The sequence below is a fragment of the Danio rerio genome, chromosome 16, assembly GCF_052040795.2.
Source record: "Danio rerio strain M-AB ecotype USA chromosome 16, GRCz13ab, whole genome shotgun sequence".
In the NCBI taxonomy this organism is placed as follows: Eukaryota; Metazoa; Chordata; class Actinopteri; order Cypriniformes; family Danionidae; genus Danio; species Danio rerio.
The window spans coordinates 48,445,001-48,472,949 of NC_141036.1; the positions used below are offsets into that span (position 1 = coordinate 48,445,001).

General features: G+C 34.5%; 2 protein-coding genes and 1 long non-coding RNA gene across 17 annotated transcripts in view; 2 read left to right on the forward strand and 1 right to left on the reverse strand.

Moving 5' to 3' along the window:
- Positions 1-27,949, forward strand: part of LOC147840401 (uncharacterized) — a 615,523-nt gene that overhangs the window by 452,474 nt on the left and 135,100 nt on the right. The window lies entirely within an intron of this gene.
- The window catches only part of dpy19l1l (dpy-19-like 1, like (H. sapiens)), a 754,017-nt gene that overhangs the window by 32,109 nt on the left and 693,959 nt on the right, over positions 1-27,949 (forward strand). The window lies entirely within an intron of this gene.
- The window catches only part of slc4a7 (solute carrier family 4 member 7), a 77,184-nt gene that overhangs the window by 7,824 nt on the left and 41,411 nt on the right, over positions 1-27,949 (reverse strand). For 8 of the 14 annotated variants that reach the window (XM_087287678.1, XM_087287676.1, XM_087287673.1 and 5 more), the window contains 17 exons: positions 26,948-27,063; positions 21,882-22,039; positions 21,666-21,753; positions 19,789-19,935; positions 18,035-18,138; positions 15,905-16,079; positions 15,357-15,490; positions 12,849-13,094; positions 11,371-11,476; positions 10,877-11,038; positions 10,688-10,801; positions 9,126-9,287; positions 6,597-6,848; positions 4,550-4,618; positions 4,269-4,442; positions 1,792-1,923; positions 431-525 (listed from right to left, as the gene is read on the reverse strand). In XM_087287678.1, the coding sequence (XP_087143804.1) occupies positions 431-525; positions 1,792-1,923; positions 4,269-4,442; positions 4,550-4,618; positions 6,597-6,848; positions 9,126-9,287; positions 10,688-10,801; positions 10,877-11,038; positions 11,371-11,476; positions 12,849-13,094; positions 15,357-15,490; positions 15,905-16,079; positions 18,035-18,138; positions 19,789-19,935; positions 21,666-21,753; positions 21,882-22,039; positions 26,948-27,063 (2,434 nt within the window). Of the gene's footprint in view, positions 1-430; positions 526-1,791; positions 1,924-4,268; positions 4,443-4,549; positions 4,619-6,596; positions 6,849-9,125; positions 9,288-10,687; positions 10,802-10,876; positions 11,039-11,370; positions 11,477-12,848; positions 13,095-15,356; positions 15,491-15,904; positions 16,080-18,034; positions 18,139-19,788; positions 19,936-21,665; positions 21,754-21,881; positions 22,040-24,841; positions 24,905-26,947; positions 27,064-27,949 lie in introns of all 14 variants that reach the window. The other 6 variants (XM_087287677.1, XM_087287675.1, XM_087287672.1 and 3 more) reach the window with 1 other exon arrangement.

Genomic DNA, 27,949 nt, shown 5'->3' on the forward strand with positions numbered 1-27,949 from the left:
ACTGGAGGGAAATAATGAAGCAATTTTGCAATAGGAAAGGTTGAGCTGAATGAGGTGGGTCAGTAGTTTTCCACCGCTGTTAACCAATGCAGAGCTGTCAGAGGTAGATTATCCCTCATAAGCATGCAGTCACGCCCTGATGTGCAAAATACTCTGCGTTAATCAGTAAGTGCTGATTAACACCATAAGCTGTATGCGTTAACTAGCAGGCTTGCTAATAAACAAAAGACCAACCACTCTGCTCGTGTCTTCCTAATATGAGGTGCTGGAGACTACGCTGTCAGATCTGTCTCAAAAGAAACAGGTCCAGACTTACCAAAACACAATGTTCAATTGAAACCATGCACAAATAAATGTCTCAGCTGCAGTATACATATGAGATCCTGCAAAACTCCACCATTTTATGCCTGAACTAAAGATTGTCACCAACCTGATTTGAATGGTTTTCTCAGGAATTTCCAGCTGGTCACCACCGTCAAAGGGGATTTCTATTTCTTCTTCTGCCTCCATCATGCGCTGTGCTTCCTGGGTAATAGAAAAGAGATTGGTAAACAATTTTGACAAGAAGGTTGAGCCTTCTTTTCAAGAGCATTGAGGGCCCCAAGCTCTTGTGGCACTGCCACTTCTGTGGCTTCACAAACATTTAACCCGTCAGTAATCTCTGTAAGCAACTAAAAATACACTCACCGGCCACTTTATTAGGCACACCTGTCCAAACACTTGTTAATGCAAATTTCTAATCAGCCAATCACACGGCAGCAACTCAAGGCATCTAGACGTTGTCAAGACAATCTGCTGCAGTTCAAACCGAGCATCAGACAGGGAAAGAAAGGCGATTTAAGTGTCTTTGATCAAGGCATGGTTGTTGGTGCCAGATGGGCTGGTTGAGTATTTCAGAAACTGCTGATCTACTGGGATTTTCACGCATAACCATCTCAAAGATTGGTCTGATGGCTATTTTCACCAGGTAATGCACAATATCGAAGCACGAATCATCTCAGACTGGTTTCTTGAACATGACAATAAGTTCACTGAACTCAAATGGCCTCCACAGTCACCAGATCTCAATCCAATAGAGCACCTTTAGGATGTGGTGGAATGGGAGATTCGCATCATGAACGTGCAGCTAACAAATCTGCGGCAACTGTGTGATGCTATTATGTCAATATGGACAAAAATCTCTGAGGAATATTTCCAGTACCTTGTTGAATCTATGCCACAAAGGATTAAGGCAGTTCTAAAGGCAAAAGTGGGTCCAACCCAAAAGTAGTAAGGTACTGCACCGCTGTTGACTGAGTGTAAACACAGTTACAGGAACACTGGAGAGTTTTAAAGTTGCAAAGATCAGTTGATTTATCAGCGGATCGCTCGTGTGTGTGTGTGTGTGTGTGTGTGTGTGTGTGTGTGTGTATGTATGTATATATATATATATATATATATATATATATATATATATATATATATATATATATACACGCACGCACGCACACGCGCACACACACACACACACACACACACACACACACACACACACACACACACACACACACACACACACACACACACACACACACACACACACACACACACACACACACACACACACACACACACACACACACACACACACACACACACACACACACACACACACACACACAATTCCTTACTGCGAGTTAAATCCTTAGAAGAACAATAGGGACTTTCGCCCACTGGGCTTGGGCCCTAACAATTGCCCTAATACAGTACAGAGGTGTAATTTAAAATTATGTGATTCAATATTAACAGTACCTCTTTTGCTTTTTTCTTTTTGTCATCCTCCTTTTTCTTCTTGCTTTCTGGCATCAAGTCATCCAACCAGCTGAGCTCTCTCTTAGTAAAGCAGAAATCTAGAAGCTTCCGCACAAATACCAGAGCAAGAACCTGCAGAAGACAATTTACAAGAACGAAGTGAAAATACATGCAATAATGGATGTTGACCAGTTAAATCTAAATAATACAAAAAATGTGTGCATGACGATTTCTATGAAATATTTTCAATAAACATGGTTAAATGGAGCAGTGTGTAAATGTGCACATACAGAAATGATTATACTAATTATAAAATCAATTTAATCTAGTAATACTAGTGTCTTTAAAGCCATTAAACTTTTTTGCAAAAACAATTCTATAAGTTGGTAAGTTTCTTTTTTTAATACACTTTTTACAATGTATAGAATTGAATTGCTTAAATTTTTTAAAAGTAAATAAAATAAGTAATTCAGAATAAAATAGTAAACATGAAGTGGATCAAAACCTTTCAAAGTCATAAAACTAATGAACACCCATTCTTGTCTAAGGACAATTTTGAAAAACTTTTTTTTAATCTACTTCAAACGTTCAGTTTAGTTTTTTCAACCATATACACAATTTTAATCATGTCATTTATCAAAACCATACATATCCCCATATATTGAGGTTATACTACGGAGACCCAAAAGAATCGTGATTGTGGGGGGAAAAAAACTGGTGGGAGAAAAATAAAATTGGAGAGAGAGTAAAAAAAACTACCATTCCATTCAGTTATCATCCTTTTTCCATATTTCTCCCATATTTTTAAACTTGAAAGCTTGTTAAAATGAATATAGAAATGTCTGCATTCACTATCTATTCATCAAAGCTTTTTGTCGATCGTCGCCCTTCATAAGCAACCTCTGAATCAGCGAATGCATGTATAAGCGCTGACTGACGGACGCGCTCTGTATGATAAACTGATCCCAGATCAGCTTCTGTACACACCATTTAAAGAGGAGCGAAGTGCAGGACACTTTGGGATTTGGGTGTAAACAGACATATACACTTATTAATATGCAAAGATGTCCGTCCTGCATGTTTTATTTTAAACAACAATTTCTTTTCATAAATAAGCACAAACAGTTACTAAAGTAATCGAATGCTTTCATTATAGATCTGTGCATTCTTACAGTGACACTTCTGTTATCAAACAAAAGAGATTCATCTGCTGCTCTTCACTTGTTTGATAACAGAGGTGACACTTTAAATGGCGTGTACAGAAGCTGATCTGGGATCAGTTTATCATTTGGACCGCATCTGTCAGTGCTCTTACATGCATTTGCGGATTCAGAGGTTGCCTTTAAAGGACAATGATCAACCCACAGCTTTAATGAAAAGAAAGTGAATGAAGACATTTTTATATTAATTTCAAAGTACGTTCAAGATTAAAAATATATGAAAAAAATGTGAAAATACTTAATAATAGAATGATAGCGGGATAGAATGGTAAAATACTGGAGAATCCTGACAAAAAAGGAGGGTTGACATGTATGAAATAAACAGAAAGTGTTTTGCGAGATAACGCAAAACATCTTTGCGAGGGGCGAGGCAGTGGCGCAGTAGGTAGTGCTGTCGCTAGGTAGGTAGGTCGCTGGTTCGAACCTCAGCTCAGTTGGCGTTTCTGTGTGGAGTTTGTATGTTTTCCCTGCCTTCGCGTGGGTTTCCTCCGGGTGCTCCGGTTTCCCCCACAGTCCAAAGACATGTGGTACAGGTGAATTGGGTAGGCTAAATTGTCCGTATGAGTGTGTGTGTGTGGATGTTTCCCAGAGATGGGTTGTGGCTGGAAGGCATCCGCTGCGTAAAAACTTGCTGGATAAGTTGGCGGTTCATTCCGATGTGGCGACACCGGATTAATAAAGGGACTAAGCCGACAAGAAAATGAATGAAAATGAATCTTTGCGAGGGAACACAAAAACTTATAGATTTTACTTATACTTACAGATTCAAAATATATCGATTTTCCTATCACTCAGTTTGTTTTTTTCCACCCATTTTTCCCCACCATCATGTCCCTTCCGTGTCTCTGTATTATACTGCATATATATAGCTATAGTATTTTTTTCAAATCTCAAATAACAACATCAACAATATCTGATGTATGACATGATTTTAATGCATTGCACTTAAAAATCTTTTTCTCAAACCAAAATACCTTTTCTTCTTTGTTTCTAAAACCTATTAAAATCCAATACTGAGGGCTTCATAGAGAAAAACACGTAAGAAAGGAGAACATATTTTAGAGGAGTTATGAAAATCAAAGCATTTAAAATTCTGAACGTGTAATTGCCACATATGTAATTGTGATTAATACTTTGTGTGGATAAGAGTAATTCAATCACACAATTAATGGACTGTAGACAAAGTGGAATTAGACAAAATAAATAAATAAATACACAAAATGAATGTTTAAAAGTAGGATTGAATTTTACACATACCATCATAGGAAAGACGACAGCGGCTGCAGACACTTTAATGACCCACAGAAGCACCAGGCAGGTGAGCTGAACTAATGTGAATATGTGAACCTTCCACAGTGGCACGTATCTCAGGTAGATCAGGTCAGGCTGGTGCTTTGCTGGCATCCCAAACAGCTTAATACGGTCAAAGAACTGCAATGCAATAAAGACAGAAACAATGTGACCACAAATTCATCTTAGCTTGTGCTGCCTTTACATCCATTCATTCTGTAGTGAAAAATATAAAAAGATGTGCCAACCTGTATGCCTCTCAGTGAGGAGACACCCATGTAGAGGAACACTCCATATAACACAGGCATTGGTATAAACTATAGAGATGTTAGAAAAAAACAAATGTAAAAACAAAGAGGAAAAATATATAAATAAAAACACAATTAATTTTGTTAAAAAAAAATGAATAGAAAGAGGTGAACTGGTATAGTTTACTGAAACTTTCATTTTAAATGTAATTTTTTTACATTTTGTTTAGATTTGAAAACATCAGACTTCTACAGTATGGTTCATATAATATTATATAGGAGAAAATAAAAAATATTCCTTTTAAACTGAGCAAAAGCAGTTATCTAAATCAAGCCGACCAACATCAATGACATCTTTGCAACAGTATAAAATACAGTTGAAGTCAGAATTATTAGCCCCCCCACAATTATTGGCCCCCCTGTTTATTTTTTCCTCAATTTCTGCTTGAAGGAGAGCAGATTTTCTCAACACATTTCTAAACATAATAATTTTAATAATTCATCTCTAATAACTGATTTATTTAATCTTTGCCATGATGACAGTAAATAATATTTGACTAGATATTTTTTAAGACACTTCTATACAGCTTAAAGTGACATTTAAATGCTTAACTAGGTCAACTGAATTAACTGGGCAGGTTAAGGGGATTAGGCAAGTTATTGAATAACGATGGTTTGTTCTGTAGACTATCGAAAAAATATATAGCTTAAATACTAATAGTTTTGACCTTAAATTGCTTTTAAAAAAATTAAAACTGCTTTTATTCCTGCCGAATGAAATCAAATAAAACTTTCTCCAGAAGAAATAATATTATCAGACATACTGTGAAAATTTCCTTGATCTGTTAAACATCATTTGCGAAATATTTTAAAAATAATAAAAAATGTATAAATCAAAGGGGGGCTAATAATTCTGACTTCAACTGTAAATATTTGATCAAACTTATACGTTATTTCCTAAAAGTAAATAAATAAATAATTAAATAAATTCATAATTTTAAACCAAGGGTGTGTCAGTCCAATAAGGGTTTATTTTGAAATATTAGCGATATGTAAATTCTTGCATTTACTTTATAAACATCAGGAAACATTTAGCATCAAAAAGTCAAATGTACCATAATCTGAAGGCAGACATGTTTATATAATGTATCAAGTCTGTATATGCTTTATAATTATGTTATTATTATACAGGCCTTACAAAATGTGTGTATTTAATACTATACAGCAGGCTTAATAAGTAAATAATAGCCCTTTTTACACAGTGATACTGGTAAATACCTGAAAAATTTCCGGAACGACTTTACCAATAAATTTAAAAAAGCCGCTGTTCACACAGACAAGGACATTACGGAAAAGACCATTCACACATCCATTATAAATACAGGCAAGTTCTGACATTATTAACCAGAAACGGCATCGCTTTTATTTGTAAACATAGTAGAGGACGGGCTTTTGTTAATGGTTTCACTTTTATTTAAAGCTTCAGCACTCATGTAGATGCTATTTTCCTGAAGACATCCAAAGGCAACAGCGCTAATCGCAGCTAAATGTTTACATATCTGACTACATTAAAAATTCTGTGGATGGATGAGTATTGTGAACAACTTTGATGTAAACATACGTAGGAACACTTTCTATGAACGCAGCTGAACACAGGGCTTGCAGTTAAACTCAGAGGTTTATCATAAGCATTTTAACAATATTGTTTTTGCACAGTTGGCATTAATAATGAACATAGAAACCTTATCTGACTAACAACTAGCAGCTAAATGTGTCTGGAAAAGTATTCAAAGGCTTTCATTTTCATAAACGGCACGAATGTGAATGCGTCTGAATGTTCTGATTGGCTGGAGTGAATGCGCTCTTTCCGGCAATTTTCTTTCTGCGTTAACACAGAGCAGAAGTCTGGGAAATTACCGGTAATATTACAACTCTTTCCGGAAAATTGCCAGAACAAATTTATTCGTATTTTCAAAAAAGGGCCTGTTCACCCCTAGAAAAGCATGTATGTGTGAAAGAGGCTTTGACTACACAAACTGAGCCATACCTTGAGTATCGATGTCATAAAAACAGAAAGTCCCATAAGCACAAAGATCATGAGGCCGGTGACCCTCTGCTCACGGATGCCAAGGAACTTGGGCTGTTCTCCTGGAGCCGAACACTCCGACTCCACCTTCAGACTGTTGACATGAGAGATGGAGAGGACTGTGGCAGCGACAAACCAGGGCAAACCCATGATGGAGCACACGCCGAGCATCACAGCCACCACCAAAAGATCAAGGTGATACCCGCAGCCTTTCTGCAGAACAAGAGTCATGTGCATCAGAACCGCAGCATTTTACACAATTTACAAAATAAGAGCAGAATTGCTTCATGATGTCATTAAATTTGGCATGTTTTTAATGCATTGAGCATAACTATAACTGGACACTTAATAAGACTGCTGTGTGCACTAATGTCTGAAAATATTAAACCTCAAATGTTTACTGAAGTGTGACGTCGGCTCAATGTCTAATGTAAATGAATGACTTGTCAAGAATAGTTCTGTTCTTTTATATTCTGTTCTAGGGGGAAAAAAACAGAAAAAAGAACAGACCAAAAAAAACAGAACAGACCAGAACAGAACAGACTAGAAAAAAAGAACAGACTAGAAAAAAAGAACAGACCAGAAAAAAACAGAACAGAACAAACCAAAAAAGAACAGAACAGAAAAGAACAAACCAGAAAAGAACAGAACGGACCAGAACAGAAAAAATAAAACAGAACAGATCAGAAAAAAACTGAACAGAACAGAAAAGAACAGACCAGAAAAGAATAGAACAAAACAGACTAAAAAAATAACAGAACAGACCAGAAGGGAAAAAAAAACAGACCAGCCAAGGAAAAAACAGAACAGACCTGAAAAGAACAGAAGAGAAAAAAGAACAGACCAGAAAAGAACAGAAGAGGAAACAGAACAGACAAGAAAAGAACAGAAGAGAAAACAGACCAGACCAGACCAGAAAAGAACAGAAGAGAAAACAGACCAGAAAATAAAAGAACAGACAAGAGCAGATCAGAAAAGAACAGAACAGACCGGAAAAGAACAAACCAGCCAAGAAAAAAACTGAACAGAAAACAGAACAGACCTGAAAAGAACAGAAGAGAAAACAGAACAGACCAGAAAATACCAGATCAGACCAGAACAGAAGAGAAAACAGAACAGACCAGAAAAGAAGGGGAAAAAAAGACCAGAAAATAACAGAACAGACCAGAGCAGAAAAAACACCAGAACAGACCGGAAAAGAACAGACCAGAGCAGACCAGAAAAGAACAGACCAGAGCAGACTAGACCAGAAAAAACAGAACAGACTAGACAAGAAAAGACCAGAGCAGACCAGAAAAGAACAGAACAGAATAGGCCAGAATAAGTACCCATAAAATGATGCAATAATAAGAGCAATTTTAGTTGCGGTCACTTAATATGAAGTGGGACCTTATTTTATATACATTCTTACATTGAAATTATTAATTGGTTACAATATATCGTACTTATTGTGTAAATATGTTTTTACATTTTATTTATGCTTGATTAAATATATGTAATAACATCTGTAAACACACTGTTGACCATGCCTAACTCGCACCTTAATCCACCTTTAAACCAACCCATACCACCCAACATGTCCCTAACCCTACCCTGAGAGCATTAGAAGTGTTCTGTAATACATTATTAACACAGTACTAACATTGTATTTCTTTTCTATTTAAAGTACATAGTTTTTAAGACCACTTAATATAGAGCGGGACTAAAAAGAAATAAATATTACCAAAAAAGACAACATAAAAGAAATTGAAAAATATTCCAAATGTAGAGACATGTTTTAGCCACACAGTAGAATATTCAAGTAGAAACTATACAGCTTTTTCTCAATAAAGTGAACAGTGAAATTACATATTGTATGTGGATTTGTTTTATACAACAATAAGTTGTATATCTTCTAATTTAAATTAGACAAGATTTTTAAAGGCACAGTATGTAATATTTGCCTCTAGAGGGCGCGTTTTCACAATAACCAAAGGCATAGTTTGATGACACATGACTGAGTGTAGAATCACGGGAGTGAACAATTCCACAGGAGTGATGGTAGGAGTTAAAGTATTCAACACTTATTATGGTAGAATGAATCATTGTTCTTGTGGTCGTGATCACATGGAGAAGAAGCAACGCTGTTTTATCAAACTAAATACATTTAAGGATTAGGATATAACACTGCTCTGTGCAGTCTAATAAAAACACAACATATTAAAACGTCCGGGTGTTTCCATGTTTTAAATAAAACCAAACTGGAATTCTGGGATGTGTGACATTATTAGAATGGCAACAGAATGCTACTAGTGTTTCTAGTTAAAATTCTGCGAAACATTTGTGATAATGTGAGTACAGGTCAGCAAAGTATATAACACTGATCTAGTGGTTTTTGGATATTTTGATACAACAATTGGACATAATGTGCCTTTAATTACAACATAAAAAAGAACAGATTTACTCAAAAAATGGAATGCAGAAAATTTAAAACTGAATTTGAACACTGACCTTGAGCTTGTGTTCTTTGCGGTTGATGATGACAGCGGTGATCTGCTGGTCCATGAAGATGAGGATGGTGCACAGGAGGGCAGGAATAGCGGCTGCAAACAGTGTCCATGTGGGATTATCCCCCAGAGGAGATATAAGCCAACCCCGATTCTTAGAGGTGGGCTATGAGACAGAAGAAATACACTTCACATTAATGCTCTTCTTTTTACTTAGAATAAATAAAATGTGCTTAATAAGAATTGAACGATATTTCATGCACAACATCAGCTTATAGCTGCTTACTGCCAGCAGTTGATACTGAATATTTCAGTTTACATGTTTATTGTTTTAAATTTTGAACTAGTGTTAAAAAATTATTTTTTAAAACACTTAAATATAATATTTTGACATTTATATTTATATAATTCATATTGTATAATAAATTGCCTGAATTCAACTGTAACATTTAAAATTACTTATTTTAGTTTTTAGCCGCCTAATTTTCATTTTTTAGATAAAATTATTACAGAATTTCAACATCAGACATTTAACAATTTTGAAAAAAGCATGAAAATAATTATTGGCTTAACTTTCACACAAAACCTGTGTTATTATTGCTGCATTTTTATGCACAGAAATATTTGGGAACAAATAGTAGCTAAAATAAAATAAAAAACATCGATATATATATAGACACATCACTTTTAAAGGTTTGCAGTTGGTAACTTTTTGTTGTAAATGTTCTTTAAAGAAAGTTTTACCAAGCCTACAATTTGTTTTAAATGAAAAGATTCAGTCATGATCTTTCAGAAATTATTTTATTCTGCTTATTAATTTTCATAATTTTTAATTTGTTTAAATTTTCAGAAAAACTGAAAACTAAACAAAAACAACAACTGAATGCTATTAACCTTTTGAGCATTTTTTATTATCATAAAACCTTGACATAAGAGCATCATATTGTAAGACAAGAGAGGTTAAATCAACAGCCAAGTCCCAGCAAGATAACAAACAGAAACAGCTGGGGTGGCTTAAAGTCAACTAAACCCCTCTAAGCATGTTTTCTGTTTATTTTGGGCTACTTAAAACAAATTTGACCATTCTAAACAGCAAAAATCAGTCCAAGGCATTTGAAAAATGTGGGAAAGACATTAAAAAGCCTTAATTGACATGGCTATTCCTTAAAACTTGACATAGTTTTAAGGAACAGCCATGTCAATAAAGGCTTTTAAAAAAAAATTCCATATTTTTCGAGTGCCTTGGACTGATTTTTTGCTGTTTATTCTGATAAATCCCTTAACAAAGAGCACAGACACCTTATTTAAGCTACCTCTGAGCAGTTTATGCTTGATTTTAAATTTGACCATTTTGTTTCCATTAACATGATGATAAGCTCAATGAAAAACAGAGATATAAAGCTATGCATGGAACTGCTCTAAAAATACTGATTTCAATTGTTTGTAAAATAAACATTAGCCAAAGTGAGGCAGTGAAAAAAGGTTAAAAGGTTTATCTTATATTCTTTCTTTTTTTTTTAAATACAAAAACACATCAAAAATAAAAAAAAATATCATGTAGAGTACCTCAAATCTATCTGGGACGTGCAGTTTAGGAGAGGGGATACCCACTAAATAATCCACCAAGACCATGATCATGATGGTTAGAAAAACTGCAAAGTCACTGATGGAAGAGCGGACCTGCAGAGGACAGAAGCTGAACGTTAGATTAAATGACATTTATCAGCGCATGACCAGGCAGAGCACTTGACAGACCTTAGTGGGGAAATAGCGCTTGGTCTTGAACTGCTTGAGGAAGGATGAGAGGAAGAAAGTGGTGAAGAAGAGAATGACCGACCAGAACAACACATCAGGGATGTACGGGCCATTATGTCCACAGGCAGGACCCACAAACTCGCCATGAAGATCCCTGCAATCCTTTAAAGAGAGACAACAAAACATATTTCTGTGATTACGAAATTTTCAATTACGCTTACAGATAATTAAACTGATGTGAATTTTCCTAGCCTAAAGAGCAATTTGGCTGCTTTTTTAGTTATAAATATTTCTATATTTTATATTTGTCAAAAGAAAAGACATTTTTATAAACTTTTTTTAAAAGTTGAATGAGAATCTTAATACTGGACACCTTATTCTGATGTTTAAGGAAATTAAACAGAAAACATTTACATAGTTAAAAAAATGTAAAGAAAACACGTAGTAACTTTAACATTGGCCTTTAAAAAACACTTTAAAAATAATCTGCATACTTGCACATTAAGCTCAGTCCAATTAATGGTGTCATAAGTAAACCCTGACTGGTTCCATGACTGCTCCATCTTCTGTGTGGTATTGGAAGGAGGTGAACACTGACATCTGTTAAGAAAAATAAATATATATATATTTATTTGCATAAAATCACGATTGATTCATGACCCGTACGGATCACAACCCAAAGTTTGGAACGCACATGACCCGCAAATTACACTGCAAAAAAAGCTTTTCTTACTTATTTTTTGTATTCTATCTAGTCCAAATATATATAAAAAATCTTAAATCAAGAAGAATTTCCGAGACCAGCAAAACATATAGTCTTGTTTTCAAAATGAATATGCCAAAATTAAGTGAGTTTTCCTTAAAACAAGCAAAACATTTGCCAATGGGGCAAGCAAAATAATCCTGTTTTTCCTTTTGACATTAGATTATTTTCCTTACCCCAATGGCAGATTATTTTGCTTGTTTTAAGGAAAACTTACTTAATTTTGACAATATGTTTTGCTAGTTTGCTAGAAAATTCTTCTTGATTTAATAATTTTTAGATATTTGGACTACAAACAAGACAAACAAATCTAAGTAAAAAAAAAGCTTTTTTGCAATGTAATAACGTTTTTAAACTTGTACTGTAGGTTAATCCAACATTTATAACAATTGCAGAAAGATTGCCTCCCAAGTCATTCAAACCACATGTATGAAAGCATTTTGCCTTCTCTGTTAAATATATTGATGATGAACAAAAAATTGTGGTGGGACCTAAATGCTTTCTTAAGGTTATTTATTAAAGGTGTTTTCTGTTACTGTTTTGTTTAGCCTGTATTACTGCATTCAGTGTAAGCTGCACGATTATAAACTTTAAAAGATCATGATCTCAATTCAAACCCGTGCAACATGAACAATAAATGATAATGATTTGCATATGTTTATTAATCCTTTGAAGCAAAATTATATCACTGAATAGGCTTTCAAAAGTGATCCACCTATAATGAAACATGTTTTAAGTGTGAATTGTTGAATCCTTATTTGAAAATAAATATGATTTGTAGAAGATGTTAGATTCCTATATTTAAGCAACAGTAGCAAAAATCATTTTTCGTATTGAATATTTATCTTTTTTTTAAGTTCATCAAGTTCTTTCTTGATTTTTATTAATTAAGATTACAGGTTCTAGGTTCTGTTTGTTGAAACCAATGCTTTTTGCAGTAATATTTTTGTATAAATGGAAAGCAAATAATATTTATCTCCTTCCTTTTTGCTGATCTGAAAAATGGTCCAATCCATGACTAAAAAAAAAGAGTAGTGTGATCATAACTAAGATTTGTGATCCGTTACACCACTAATAAAAAGCCAAAAATATAGGAATAAAATAAAAAATAAGCCATAATGTGCAGGAAAGGGCACAAACTTATTTGAAGCCTGTACCTAAATAATAATAATAAGAAAAATTATTATTATCTTATTATTACTCTCTTACGTGTAAAATGTGAGGTTGTTCAAATCATCATGCATGTTGAAAGGGTACATTTTCCCCAGCTGGAAGAGCTTCTCCAATGCCTCGTAGATGAAGATGATGCAGATGAGAGCAGCGAAGGCCTCTTCTGTGAATCTGGTTATGTAGCACACCAAAGAGCTGGCATCTGTGGCGACCAGAAGAAGGCACAAGAAAGCCGTCCACAGGCCAATGCTGGTGCGCAGAGGGAGGTAGGACAAACCGTAGTCACTGAGAAGACAGACATACAGGTTAAATAGTGCTCTGAATAAAGGCATTAGATATACCTGAAATATCTCCATCTGATATTGCTGGAATTGTCTAACTGGCAATCCCTTTAATATTTTTAGGTGATAAAAGGGACAGCATGTTTATTTGCAATAACACTACTGACTGTAGGGTTAAATGATAAAATTTGAACTCCTTCATCTTCAAGATACAAGAGTGCTGTACTATTCCTCTACCAGCAGATGGTGCTGTGGAATTTAAAAAAAGAAATCGCTATCATAACACGAAACAAACTTTAACATCCACAAAGAGTTAATAAAAATAAAATCAAGCAAAAAATATGAACATTAAACAGGACAAATTCTGTAATGATTGTGATTGTTTTTAATGTGGGATTTAAGCAGAAGTTTTAATGGTCTTTATTGTTCTCTTGAGCTTTGAGATAGATCCTTTAATAGTGTACCATATGTTTAAAAAATAAATAAATAAATAAAAAATAAAAAACACACTGAACTCCATGAAATAAGTCTTTCCTATTCTTCCTGGATGTACTCTGGATTGAAACTGATAGGGTAAAACAGACACCATTGTTACTGTTCACATGACTGTGTTTACAAGTGCTAAGGAAGAGCTGAAATCCAGATATGGTCATGTGTTTGGATTCTGCCACACTGCAATTGGTAGTTCAGTCTCAACAGATTGAGAAGCAATCAAAGCAGAACAGGTTTTCCAGAAAGATGTTGTTTAGAAATTCTTAATTATGTAGATTACCCGAAAATGTAAATTCTGTTACTAATCACTCACATGTTGTTTCAATCACCCAAGACCTTCGTTCATCTTTTGAAGACATATTAAAATATTTTAGATGAAACCTGACAGCTCTCTCAACCTCCATGGGTAGATGTTCAAAGTGCCGAAAAGGAATCAAAAACATTGTTAAAACATTCCATGTGACCTCAGGGGGTTCATCTGTTATCATATGAAGCTCCAAGAACACTTTTGCGCACCACAAAATGTGTAAAAATGACTTCGTTCTTATAGTCTTCTGTATCCGATCCAGTTTTGGAAGTAATGCGTCACAAGAGTAATGTATTACATTAATGTATTACATTTTCCTGTAACGCAGTAGTGTAAGGCATTTTAGTAATATTTTACTCTGTACATGTTCAGTAACACTTCCGTAACAACAAACTTTTCAGCCTCTGAGCTTGAGGTCCGAGGCCATTGGCTCAGCCCAGTTCGCACTAACGTTAAGCCCTAATCCGCCGTGTAAGATCGGCAAATTGATGAAAATGGCAGAAAGACAGTATATTTGCGAGATGGACATATGGCGTTATTTTACTGACAAATGTCGTAAACGTAGTATTCCAAGTCGAGAGCACATTTATGTAATACGAGCTAGCAATTTTTTTGTTCACGTGCCGGTTTCCTCTGTCCATGGACAAAACTGCTCGCGAACTCTCAAATATAAGCTGCTCGCTCTCAAAGCTTCCCGCACGCACTGGCTGCTCATGTCCGAATGATCGGCTCTCGCTACCTCAGATGATGCAGACTCACAATTTCTGCCTTGTGTTTCCTCTTCGTTTCGTGCTTTTGCTCTCCAGAGATCCTCCTGTTAAATTGGTTATCCCAAGAATGTTGATATGGTTTATATATTAAAATATAAAGACGAGAGTGATAAGCCAAGGCAGCAGAAATTAAGTTTCTCTCTGTCAGTAGATTAATTTAGTCTTTTTAGAGGCATAGAGATCTCTGTTTGATCTGTTTTCTTTCTAAGCAGTTAGGCAATGTTTAGCCTATATGTTCAGTTCTTTATGGCCTAAAATGACAGGTTGAGGAGTTGGTTCTCTAATTGCCAATGGAGGATGAGAGAGCTCTCGGATTTCATCTAAAATGTTTTAATTTGTGATACAAAGATGAACAAAGAAAGGGGGATTGAAACGACATGAGAGTGTGAATAACAAAAATTGTATTTATTGTGTGGACTAATTCTTTAAATCAAACATTTCAGACACAGTGATAAAGGAGCCAATGTTTATCATAAGAAAAGTAAAATGTTTATTTTGACCAGGAATAGAAGTAAACCTACTGTACTGACAGTAATAGAGAACCATCAATATAGCATAATAAGGGCGCTGTGACAAAATTATATGAAACGGTCATAAAAATGTCCGCCCCACTGCATGAGTTCTAAAATGTGAGAATGAATGCTTCAGGTAGAGAAAGTGCAGTGCTGTGATACATTATTAAAAGTGAGTCACTCACCTGCAGAACTTAAAAAGAATCTTCTCAAAAACCAAAACTGGCCCGGTGCTGCCCAGGATAGTGAGAGGCTGACCGGCAAACAGAGAGAAGGCCACACCGGTGAGTGAAGCTCCAAATAGAGACTCAATGGCACTCTGGATTAAATGCAGACAAAAGAGAAGTAATCACAAATGAGGTCAAGTAAAGAATAAAAACATAGCGATTGGGCTACACAATGATTCCAGTAAAATCTATTTTGTCCAGTGCTTTAAAGGGAAAATTCCCCCAAAAACTAAAAATGTACACACCACTTACAAGAGGTTTCAAATCTTTTTTCTGTTAAACACAATAAGAAGACATTTTGAAGCTGCAACCTGTATGCATTGACTTCCACAGTAGGAAAAAACAAATACTATGGAAGTCAAAAATATCTATGGAAGTCTATGGTTTCAAAATATCTTCTTTTGCGATCAGCTGAAGAAAAATTGGTAAATGATGACAGAGTTATAATTTTTGGCATTCCTTTAATCCTCTACAGATCATTCCCATCAGAGGTCTACGAGACTCACTATGTTGTTTTTGGTGGCTTCCCCCAGAAGGCCTCCGAAGGTGATGACGGGGGACATACAGGCACAATAGAGGAAAAGGATGGAGGCCAAACACTGCAGGCTAAAAGCATCCCGAACATCACTCCAGTAAAACGGAGCTTTCCGCTTCAAGTCTAGCACCAGGCCCCCAAATATCCTGAAAGAAGAGAAAAAAAACCAAAGTAGTTCATATTTATGAAAGCAATCAAATTTACATAAATAACACTACTAGTTTTTGCAGTTGACTACATAGTTTTTCAATTCATTTTCCTTTGGTTTGTATTTTTTAGTACAACAGATTTCACGAAATAAAAATGACAAAAATGTTATTTTCATTAAATTCTATATAAATTTTGAATGTAATTAAACATTTTATTTTCTGATAATGAAAAAGTTATGGTTTTAGTTTTATACTAGATACTATATTTTTTTATTTTATACTATATTTAAAATTATAATAACCATGCAGGGTTTCTGCAGGTTACAGCAAATTAAATTTAAGACTTTAAGACATCATACATTTCATACAGGGTACAGAGTTTTTCGAATGACCCAGTAAGAAAATTTTATTTGCCTTTTCAATTTTTTTTTAAAAGAATTTAATTAATTTTATAATACAATAATAATAATTAATTATATATATATATATATATATATATATATATATATATATATATATATATATATATATATATATATATAATTTTTTTTTTGTTAATTGAGCAAAATATTTTAAATATTGTGTCAAAACGAGCCAGCCTTTAGTTTTATACAACGTAAACTTTCATAAAAATAAAAGAAAAATAAAAAAAAATACAATTTAAAAATACAATAATAAACTAAATGTATGCACAACAGTTTGTCCATGAACAAATGTTATTGTAAGGAAAATAATTAACCATTATAGTAAATAGAGCTAAAAGTAAATTCTTAAATAAAAAAAAAAGTTAAAAGTTTTATTATTTACAGTATTTATTGGATGGGTGTTGGCCAGATTGGGTAGCTATACATGAACAAAGGAAAATTAGGACCTATTTAAACAAAGATTTAAGACCTACAACATAACATTTCAGTAGATGTACGACTTTTTCAGGCCTAAAATTTAGTTTTTGAGATTTAAGACAAATTAAATTATTTTTAAAAATAAAAATAAAATGTCATTTTAATTCATTATTTTTATAATTATTATTTTGTATAAATGATTATTTTTAAACTAATAAACCTGACCAATACTCTCTGATGTAACAGTGGAGGTAACCCTGTAAGTCACTGACTCACTATAATAATGGGCTCACATTTTACAATAGCTCCATTTGTTAATGTTAGTCCATGTTAACTCAGAGTACATTAAATAAGCCTCTTTAGAAAACCTCTTTAGATTTTAATAATGTATTAGCAAATGTTGAACTGTGATTAATAAATTATCTAAAAATATTGTTCATTATTCAGCCATGATAGTAAATACATGAACTAATAGGAACCTATTTTAAAATTGCGATAATAGCTGTGATACTAAAATCAGCATATGCATTCAGAAATCATAGTTTAAGGCCTTCTCTTTTTTTTGTCCTAAGGGCTGTTTGGGGTGTGCTGTATTTTTAGAGTAATCTGGGGCTTTTATAACACATTTTAATGGATGGCTCTCCTACACAGCCATCTCTGGCCGGACACTTAAGCTGCAGATCAAAGGATGGGCACCACTGTTAAATACACCGCTTTTATTCAATACCTCCGACATGAAAGGCTTACCAAATTTGCACTATAAAAACATTTTTACCCCCTTCCATCTAATGCGAGTTTAATAAGGTCCTCCTTCATCAAAAAAGACTTAAGTAAATCCTACATTCCCCCCTTCTCTCTTTTCCTAACACAGCGTCCGGCATTGACACATTTATCCATGTCTATAAAATCCCGACATCATAATGACTTAATGTAACAGCCCTGCATGTTTAAGTATACCATTTATACAATCCCATCAGACATATTTAGGGCAGCATGTTTAAAAGAACCTCTTTTAATATATGCTTTGTGTTATTTGAACATAAACATACAGCTGATCTTTATAGACCAACTCAAAAATTTGGGTGATGTATGCAAAAAGTTAGCGCTGACCGTCCCGTCCTCTGCAGTTCAGGTCCAGCGTGGTGTGCTTCTTGTTTGATCACATCTGATTGTGGAGTAGAGCCATTCGGCATGGAGGGCATCTTCCTCTTCTCCTGCAAACACAAAATTAATAGGGTATAACATGTTTCCATCAAAGGATGTGAATTAAAGTTATGCGCAAAACTGAAATATCTCATAAAACATTTGTGAATAATGCACAGTTTACATCCAGTGAGTCAAAGAGAACAAAATTGTCACTTTCTGATCAACTGGAGCCAAATATTTAAAAGAAATTTTATTTGCTGTGGTACAAGAAGTGAATGTGGGACTTTTTATTATATAATAAATTACAAAAAGTTATAAACATGTAGTGGCGGTAGGAGATGCTCTTAGGGAACGCAGGCACTCAATACAGTTTTGGGAGAAAATAATACCAAACCATTTTGATGACAGACTGTGGTTAAGCACTATATAGTATTGAAATTTTATTGTATTATATCTGAAATACTTTTTATTATAACGGAAGTTGTGTTTTATTATAACCTAAATAAATTGTGTTCGGCCCATCAAATTATTCTAGAACACCACCAGTCAATCTCAGTAAATCAAGCTTTTCTGTGAAGCCTTGGGTAAAAAATATGGGTGTTATCTTTGATGATGGCTTGAGATTTAAGAAAAAAATTATTAACGCAGTGGTCAAATCCTGCTTTTTTCAGCTTTGACTCTTAAAAACAGTCAAACCTATTCTATCAAGAATTTTTTTTATTATTACTTTGATAGATTGGACTACTGTAACTCACTATATCTTGGGATTAGTCAGACAGCTCTATCCCGGTTACAGTTAGTTCAAAATGCTGCTGCAAGGCTATTAACCGGTACTAAAAACATGACCACATCACACCAGTCTCATCACTATGCTATTTGTACTGGTTGCCTGTGCACTATTGTGCCACTTTTAAAATTCTTCCCTTGGTTTTAAAATCATTAAATGGCCTGGCTCCTTCTAACCTGTCAGACCTTTTGAATGAACATCAGCCTGGTCGGTCACTTCGGTCATCTAACCAGAGACTATTATTCATCCCTAAGTCGAGGTTGAAATGCAGGGGTGAATGTGCTTTCACAGTAGCTGTCTTAACTCATGGTGGGCTCTGCCCCTCTGAATTAGATCTTTATCATCGCCGAGTGTTTTTAAATGTTGGTTGAAAACTTATTTTTTGATTTGGCATTTTATCGGTGAGAATAGTTTGTTTTAGCCATAATAATCATCAGTGAGAATTGTTTGTATTAGCTATAATCACTTTCTCTTTGTGATTTGTAATGTGCAGCACATTGGTTAACCTTTGGTTTTGTTTAGTGGTGCTAAATAAATAAAATTGACATCGACATTCTAATAGCATTGTAATACAGTAGTATGTTAAGCATACAACTATTAATTCTGTCCTATCAAGCCCCAGTTCTGACAGTAAAGCTTTTTTGAATGCACATGCTAGAAGTTTTTTGTCTACTTTTCTTATCAGATAAAGGTGTATCCTGCTCAGTTGTGAATATAAAAGTTTTAAATGTGCATTTTTAAATCGTATGCACATCTTGGAATTTCCATTTAGCATTTATTTTATATTTTATAATTTTATGTTCAAAATGCACATAAAAATAGGTTGAGAAACATTGGGTGTTAAGCCAAAAAATAAACCCTAAAGGCTGGTCCTAGCAGAGAATAAACCAGCAAAATTCTAGCTACCAGAGTCCAACTAAGCAATGATTACCTGAGAGGGGACACTCTTTGGAGGCTCAATTCGTATCGTGGGATCCCATTCTCCTGGAGGCAGAACGGTCACCTGGTCCAAGAACTCATCAATGCCAGACAGAAGGTCGTTCCTATCTTTGGCTTTGTACGCTACATCATGAAAGATCTGTCATGTTGGTAGAGAAGATATGAAAATGTGATTATGCACAAGTAAATGAAACTCTTGCTATCTAAAATTAATAATTAATGTATTCCTTTAATGTCTTCTCTTAAGGTCTTTGCACATTGAAGTCCGAATTTTTTTTTTTGCGTTTTTTTCAGTTTCATATGTGAAAAACTCGTCACATAAACAAACCTTGCACACTAAGTCCGATTTATTTAACCGCATTAATTAATCCAGTATGAAAAAACACAAAACATTTGGCAGTCAGTTCAAGCTGTGATGCTTTGTTCTCCTCTTTCTTCTCCAATGTAGGAATCGACCGAGGAATAGGGTACATATTGTGTTCATTTAATACTAGACTACATAGAGAGGAAGGAGAATTTTCCTCCTTATCAAAGAGCTGCACTGCGATTATTCTGCAATCCAAAGTTTATTTCAGGAAATCAGTGGAGTTTTGATACATTGCTTGGGATACTTCACACATTCACGTATGTAAACAAATCCTGAACAGAGACTGTACATCGAATGTATAGACACCAAAGACTGTGGACACACACCAAGCAGCAGCAGGGGAGAGGTGCGCCAGCCACAGAAACCAGCATAGGGGTTCTCAACTGTCCGCCACATTCTGTCTTTATTTTATGCACTGTGTTTGTCAAAGTTATCTGTAGCTCAATTTACGGCATTTTTTTTTTTTTGCCGATCACTTGTACAGTGGTTCTGAACTGTCAAAAAGCTTTTCGGATGTGAAAAGCGAGAAGAAAAAAAAAAAAAAAAATTTGAACACGCTTTGGATTTTTTTTTTTGTGATGGATGAATGTTTCGGAGAAAGTGTGTCAAAATGATTCACACACTGTGAGGTTGAATTTATTTTTTAATGGGCGAAAATTACGGACGAAAATTTCGGATTCAGTGTGCAATAACCTTTACTTTACAGTAATTCTTACAATTCAATATGAGAGAAATATTACTGTCATATGTGTCTTCACAAACAAACTGTCAAAAAAAAACAACTAGAGATTGTATAAAAGAAATAAGGATGTTACTACAGCAGAACACTCTTCTAAAATTTAAAATAAATGTAATAAAAGTTTTTACAACAGTAAAATTGAAAATTATTTTTTTCATATAAAATGTGTAAAACTATTTAAACATAAAAATGTAAACATTTTAAGTTTTATTGTTACATGATGATGGACCCTTTTCACGAGACTGAACTGTCATCATCATCTTAAATCCTTGAAAGTTTTTAATATTTAGATTTTTTTTTTTTTGAGCATGAACATTTATATGTATTTATGTATGTATTCTATCATGTTTGCGTCAAAAACAACAAAAAATTAATTCCCGCCTATACAAGTTGTTTCTAATGCAGAGTCTATGGCAGGACAGCAAATTTGACAATATTCTCTACTCTGGCAGCCATCATCAGTCTCACACTATTTTTCCCCTTTTTCTGAAAGTATTGATAACACAACCGCAGCAAATAGGATTGTAAAAAAGTATTTGTTGTACTCTCCCATTCACTGCGCTCTAAGTTGACTCAACTATGACGACTTCTGCTGCTGAGAATGTGAAATGGGTCTATTTAACAAGCCCACAGATTAAGAAAATCTAATTTATTTAACTTTATTTATAAGTTAAATAAAAAAACGAATACTTTACTTAAGGTTAAAGCATCTAAATAGGAGTTTTAACTAATCCGTATGGACCTTGCAGGGCAGATACCTCACCTCATCTGTCATCAATGTAGCTATAGATCTGCCAATCTCATGGTACTGAGCTCCTTTACCGAAAGGCCCTAACAGCAGGAAGAGAAACCTGTAAAAACAAGACAAGGAAATAGATAAATCTGTAGGAAAAGAAAGTTTCACATTTCGGTCATGAAATCCCCCTGTTCTATAAGGGGCTCCATTCATGTAAACAAGTCATGTTTTCAGTAGTCCTACCTTGTCGGAACGGGCACTTCGGTCAGTCCGGTGAGAAGAACAGCAGGCGAGAGTCGGATAAAGGCAATGATTGGACGCTCAAGGAAATCAACCTCCCCCACCAAAACATTTGAAGCTTCAGCCCCAGGCGGGATTTTCTTCATAAAATTCATGTCCACCTATAGAGCACAGATTAGCGGAAGATCATTCATAATGGACACTAATGGGTAACACCAAGGTTTGTAGTAGAAAACCAAATTCAGAAAAAAACACTTCTTTCCTTTAAGTAAACATGCAAAAATTAAAAGGAAATAAAACAAACTCTAGTCAGGCCAGTTTAACATGGTGATCAGTGACAATGGAAACACAGACAAACATAAGTCCTATTAAACAAAAAAATATATATATTCTACAGTAAACCACTGACAATGAACAAAAGAAACAATTGCACAACAAACTATTACACCAAACCAGCGACACATGAGAATTAGGTGATCTTTCACAATCCACAGGCTACAGAATGCAAACCAGTCATGTCTAGAGAAATGTTTTTCCTCCTAGCGAGTGACGTTTGTCTAACCAGGATCAGTATTCATGGGAAGATGTCACCTAACCCCAAGCAAAATAGGACTTCACCTAAAGTTCAGCATCAGTTGCAGAGTCAGAAAAAGAGATCAAATAAACAGCTACTACAAACACCCAAAGACAATGGTCCAAAACAGGTGGGCGCGAGTTGAAAAACAGAAAATAATGTTTTAGTTTAGAGTTTCTGTTTTAGTTTGAAACATACGACCATGAGAATTTGTTCAAAACATTACTAAAAGAACGAAACACTTTGACTGAACTGATTTACTAATAATGACGTTTATTTTATGGGTGTATATAGGATGAGTAAATAAATATGTAGCGTAAAAATATTACATTCCAAATATTTTATGTTCAACTTGTAGGACATTTTTTGAAAAACAGCAAACAACTGTTTTAGTTTAGAGCTTCTGTTTTAGTTTGAAAAAATACAACCATGAGAATTTGTTCAAAACATTACTAAAAGTATGAAACACTGCTTTGACTGAACTGATATAGTAATGATGACTTTTTTTTTTTTTTGGGTGTATATAGGTTGAGTAAATAAATATATAGCTAAATAATATTATATTTTAAATATTGTGTGCAACTTATAAGACATTTGTTGAAGAAAATAAATGTTTTAGTCTAGAGCTTCTGTATTAGTTTAAAACATAAGACTATGAGAATTTGTTCAAAATGTTACAAGAACGAAAAACTTTGAACTGATTCACTGATGAAGTTTTCTTGTGTGTGTGTATACAGGTTGAGTAAATAAATATGTAAATAAAAGTATTACATTCCAAATATTGTGTGCGTCACAACATAATACTGATTCTTTAAATTAAAAAGCTTCAAATGCATTTAGTCTCATAAAAATGATTATTGTAGGTTTTATCATGTATTAATACAAATATATTATTAAAAAGTATGAATTAACAGTGTTTTATAAATTACCATAGAAACAAAATGATGCTCATTGTGTGATATCTACTACATAAACAAATAAAAGTAGGTACTTTTACAACTTTACATCCAATAAAAAAAACATTTCACTAAACCACTATTTTGGATTCATCACAAAAATACCAGTGTGTCTGAAGGTCTCGCTTTAAAGGAATAAGTCACCCAAAAATGAAAATTCGGTCATCATTTACTCACCCTTCACCTGTACCAAACCAGTTTTCCTTTTCTGTTGAACACAAAAGAATATATTTCTGAAAAACCCTTGACTTACACAGTATTTGTTTTTCCCAGCATGAAAGTCAATTGTTACAGGTTTGCAACATTCTTTATTATCTTCTTTTGTGTTCAACAGAAAAAAAAAACTCAAACTGGTTTTGAACAAGTAAAGGCTGAGTAAATGATGACAGAATTTTCCAATTGTCAATGTCTTTAAAGAGCCTGATATACAGAGGGAAAATAAGTATTGAATAAGTATTCTCAGAAAACATATTTCTAAAGGTGCTGTTAAGTTGAAAATTTCCCTGGATGTTGGTAACAACCAAGAAAATCCACAAATGCAAAGAAAAATCTAATTAGTTTACAAATTAGGTTCTGCATAATAAAATTAAATGATGCAGGAAAAAGGTGTTGAACACATGAAGAAAGGTGTAGAAAAACAGTAAAAGCCCAGACAGCAGCTGCAATCTCTCAGTAGTTCTTCAGCAACCCTCTGCCCTTTCTCATTGTAAATTAATATTAGCTGCTTCAGTCCAACATCTACATTAGCAGGGTGACCAGAGTGGACATTTCAGCAAGACAATGATCCAAAACACAGCAAAGAAAACTCTCAAATACTTTCAGCAAAAGAGAATCAAGCTGTAGAATGGCCCAGCCAATCACCTGCCTTGAATCCAATAGAGAATACAAAATAAAGCTCAGATTTGATAGATGAAACCCACAGAACCATCAAGATTTTTATACTCTGTTGAAGTCTGTCTTCTTCTCCATATGAGAGGCGTCTTTAAGCTGCCATTACCCAAAAAGCCTCTTACATAAAGTATTAAATCTGTAGTTCAGTACTTTCTCCTTGTGTCATTCCATTATTATTACATATTCATTTTTTTGTTGTTGTTTTGTTTTGTTATATTTTTATGTTTGTACTGTTTGGGTTTTTACCAAAATCTGGTTCAATTCCAAGTCAACAGCTCCTTTAGAGATATTATTACCAGGGAAAAACATGATGTGTTCAATACTTATTTTCCCTGCTAGGCTGAAACTAAACTAAATCAAAACAGAATCATGGTTCCTTTTTCACAAGACACTTCCGACATCACTGAACACAACACATAATGCAGTAATCATAACATGGTTAACAACTCGAGAAGACATCACAGAGTCACGAACACAACCTCATCAAACGCTCAATGGCCACACACTGGAGCACATGAAGTTAGAACCGTGCAGAGACTCACAGCAGGCCTTTTGGTGCCCACTCCCAGAGAGCCGCAACTACAGTGAAAAGGCGACTGGCTGTCCTGATATCAACCAGACAGACACGGACAGCATTCAGTGTTTGCTATACAAAGCTCAGCATAAAGAATTACACCCCCCTTGAAAATGAGTATTTGTATTCATTCCCCAGAGAATATAGTCAACAGTAGTTTTGTGCATTATAATAAGAGTCTGGTCACTGAACACGCTTAGGAATAGAAAGATAATACAATTTTAATTCAGAGGAGTTTTTGCCATTTAAACTAAATTAGATTTTAAATATATATATATATATATATATATATATATATATATATATATATATATATATATATATATATATTTCTCTTGATTTTTCCTGTTTATTAAAATGAAATTAAATAATTTTACCCAACATATTAATTTGGGTGTACTACACTACCTGACAAAAGTCTTGTCGCCTATTTAATTTTTAGGAACAACAAACAATAACTTCTAGTTGATCATTTGGTATCAGAAGTGGCTTGAAAGGCAAAGGCCTCTAGATTACGCTTATTTTACAAAATTATATATGATCATGCCCTGACTTTTAATGATTTAATTAGGACAGTAAGATCCGACTTTGCTCAGACAAAAGTCTTGACACTTAACATAAATAATGTACAGAAGAGAATATAAAGGCATGGTGCAGTGGAACAAAAAATGTATATTGTGTTTGACTCCCATTAGCTTGGAGGACTGCATCTATACTTCTCTGCAATGACTCAAATAACTTAATAATTAATAAAATAATTAATAAAGTCATTTGGAATGCCAAAGAAAGCGTTCAGCGAGTTCAATAAGATACTTTGATTTCATCTTCAATGGCCCCTCCATCTGACCCCAGTCATGCTCAATAATGTTCATGTCTGGTGACTGGGCTGGCCAATCCTGGAGCACTTTGACCTTCTTTGCTATCAGGAACTTTGATGTGGAGGCTGAAGTGTGAGAAGGAGCGCTGTTCTTCTGAAGAATGTTGCCTCTCCTGTGCTTTGTAATGTAATGAGCAGCACAAATGTCTTGATACCTCAGGCTGTTGATGTTGCCATCCACTCTGCAGATCTCTTGCACGCCCCCATACTGAATGCAAACCCAAATCATGATTTTTCCTTCACCAAACTTGACTGATTTCTATGAGAATCTTAAGGTCCATGTTGGTTCTAATAGGTCTTCTGCAGTATTTGTGATGATTGGGATGCAGTTCAACAGATGATTCATCAGAAAAAAAACTACCTTCTGACACTTCCAAATGATCAACTAGAAGTCAAGTTATTGTTTATTGCACTTACAACTGGGATCAATGACAAGACTTATTTCAGGTAGTGTATATTTTGTACTCTGAAACTGAATTGAAAAGCTTTTTTCTAAGGTTAGTTTTAGTTTTGGCTCTGGACCTGATTAATCTTATGTATATGCACAAACACTATACTATTGTTAAGCATCCTATAGAAAATATTAATTTAAAAGCAGTATCTGTGAAGGGTGTACTCATTAATGCTGAGCACTGTATGTATATATTAGCTTTTTTCAGATCAATTTTGAACAATGCCTTTAGTTATATTTATTTGATATTTTACACTTAATGCAAATAAATTTTTTTTTTTTAATTACATAATTTAACAAATAACATGATTAAATGGAATACAATAATAAACTTACAAACAATGTGAAATTATGTGGGGGTCTCATGATCATCAGCCACCATGTAAACTTATGAAAGACTGTGGTAAAAATAGCTTTTTCATTCAAAGCCTGCAAATTAAGGAATGCTCTCACTTTTAAATATCATAAAGGCACATGGATCACTTTTAATTAGCCAATTTATTTTAGCTGTTTTTAATTGATGTTGTATTTTTAGTACATTAAAATCTTTACTGTAGTGCTTTGTTTTTAAGAAAATTTGCATTCCAAAATAAATGAAATAAAAATAAAATGATACAAATTTTATTATTATTATTATTATTTGAGTTTTTTTATGTCAAAATGGGCTGATTTGTGTTTGTGTGATTCTGTTGTCTGAACAGTCTTAACCCATCTGCAAAATGTACAACTAGCTGAAAGAAACTCACTCTGCTGAAGTCCACTGTGCTATTTTCCCTGCTGCCACCGGTGCCATTTATTCGGCTTTCACTGGACTTACTGTTCTCCAGGATGCCCGGGGCCGACTGGGGCGACGCAAGAAGACCTGTTGGGGTGAGAAAAAAAGTAAGAAAAAAAAAACACAAGAAAAAGATTGCAGTTAGACATTTGATGGCGACTCAAATCTCTAATATCCAGAGAAGGTTTACTGCACACTCAGTGTGTGGACATGCAGAGTAGGTCACATGCTTTCTGCATAACATCACACAACAGTGCTCATGGATACGATGCTGAAAGATTTGTAGATTTTCCATCCCAGAGAATGTATTGGATGGAAATCAAACCTTTAATTTAAAATGATGAGTTCATCTGGGGTGAGCATTAAGGCTAAATCATTAACTTGAGGTCTGATAAATTGTTCCTGGCTTCTGACTGAGGATTTTAGCTACACAAAGAGTAGCGATCGAAAATCATCTCTCGATATCCATAAAGAGACTGCAAAACTGTGTTAACATGAGGGGACATTTCATGGAAACAAACTCTCCTGCTATCTGAGCCTGCCGCCTGACGTCAAAGCGAACTTAAAAATAAAGGGAGCAAAAAAGACCTTCCTTCTATGGTCTTCCCTGTAAACACATGGAACAGACACATCCGTCACTGCAATTGTTTAATATCGTTGCCTCGCTATGATCTGGTCAGGCACTTATAATGAAGGTTTGCAAGCACACGAGTGGCACGCTCTGCCAGCATGAACGCTGCAAAGTACAACATGAAGAAACTCCATGACATCATCCGCTCTCATTTCCACAGGCTCGGTTTACACTTCTGGAATTTAGCGTATACTTAGACTCCAGTGACCAAAAGTGTCTCAAGAGACTTTCTGCTCCTTGGCATGACATCATTCATTAGCACTTGTGAGGTACTGTGACACTTTATAGTGTGCTTAATTTAAAGCTATTTGGATTACAGTATGTAGTGTATTAATGGACCCT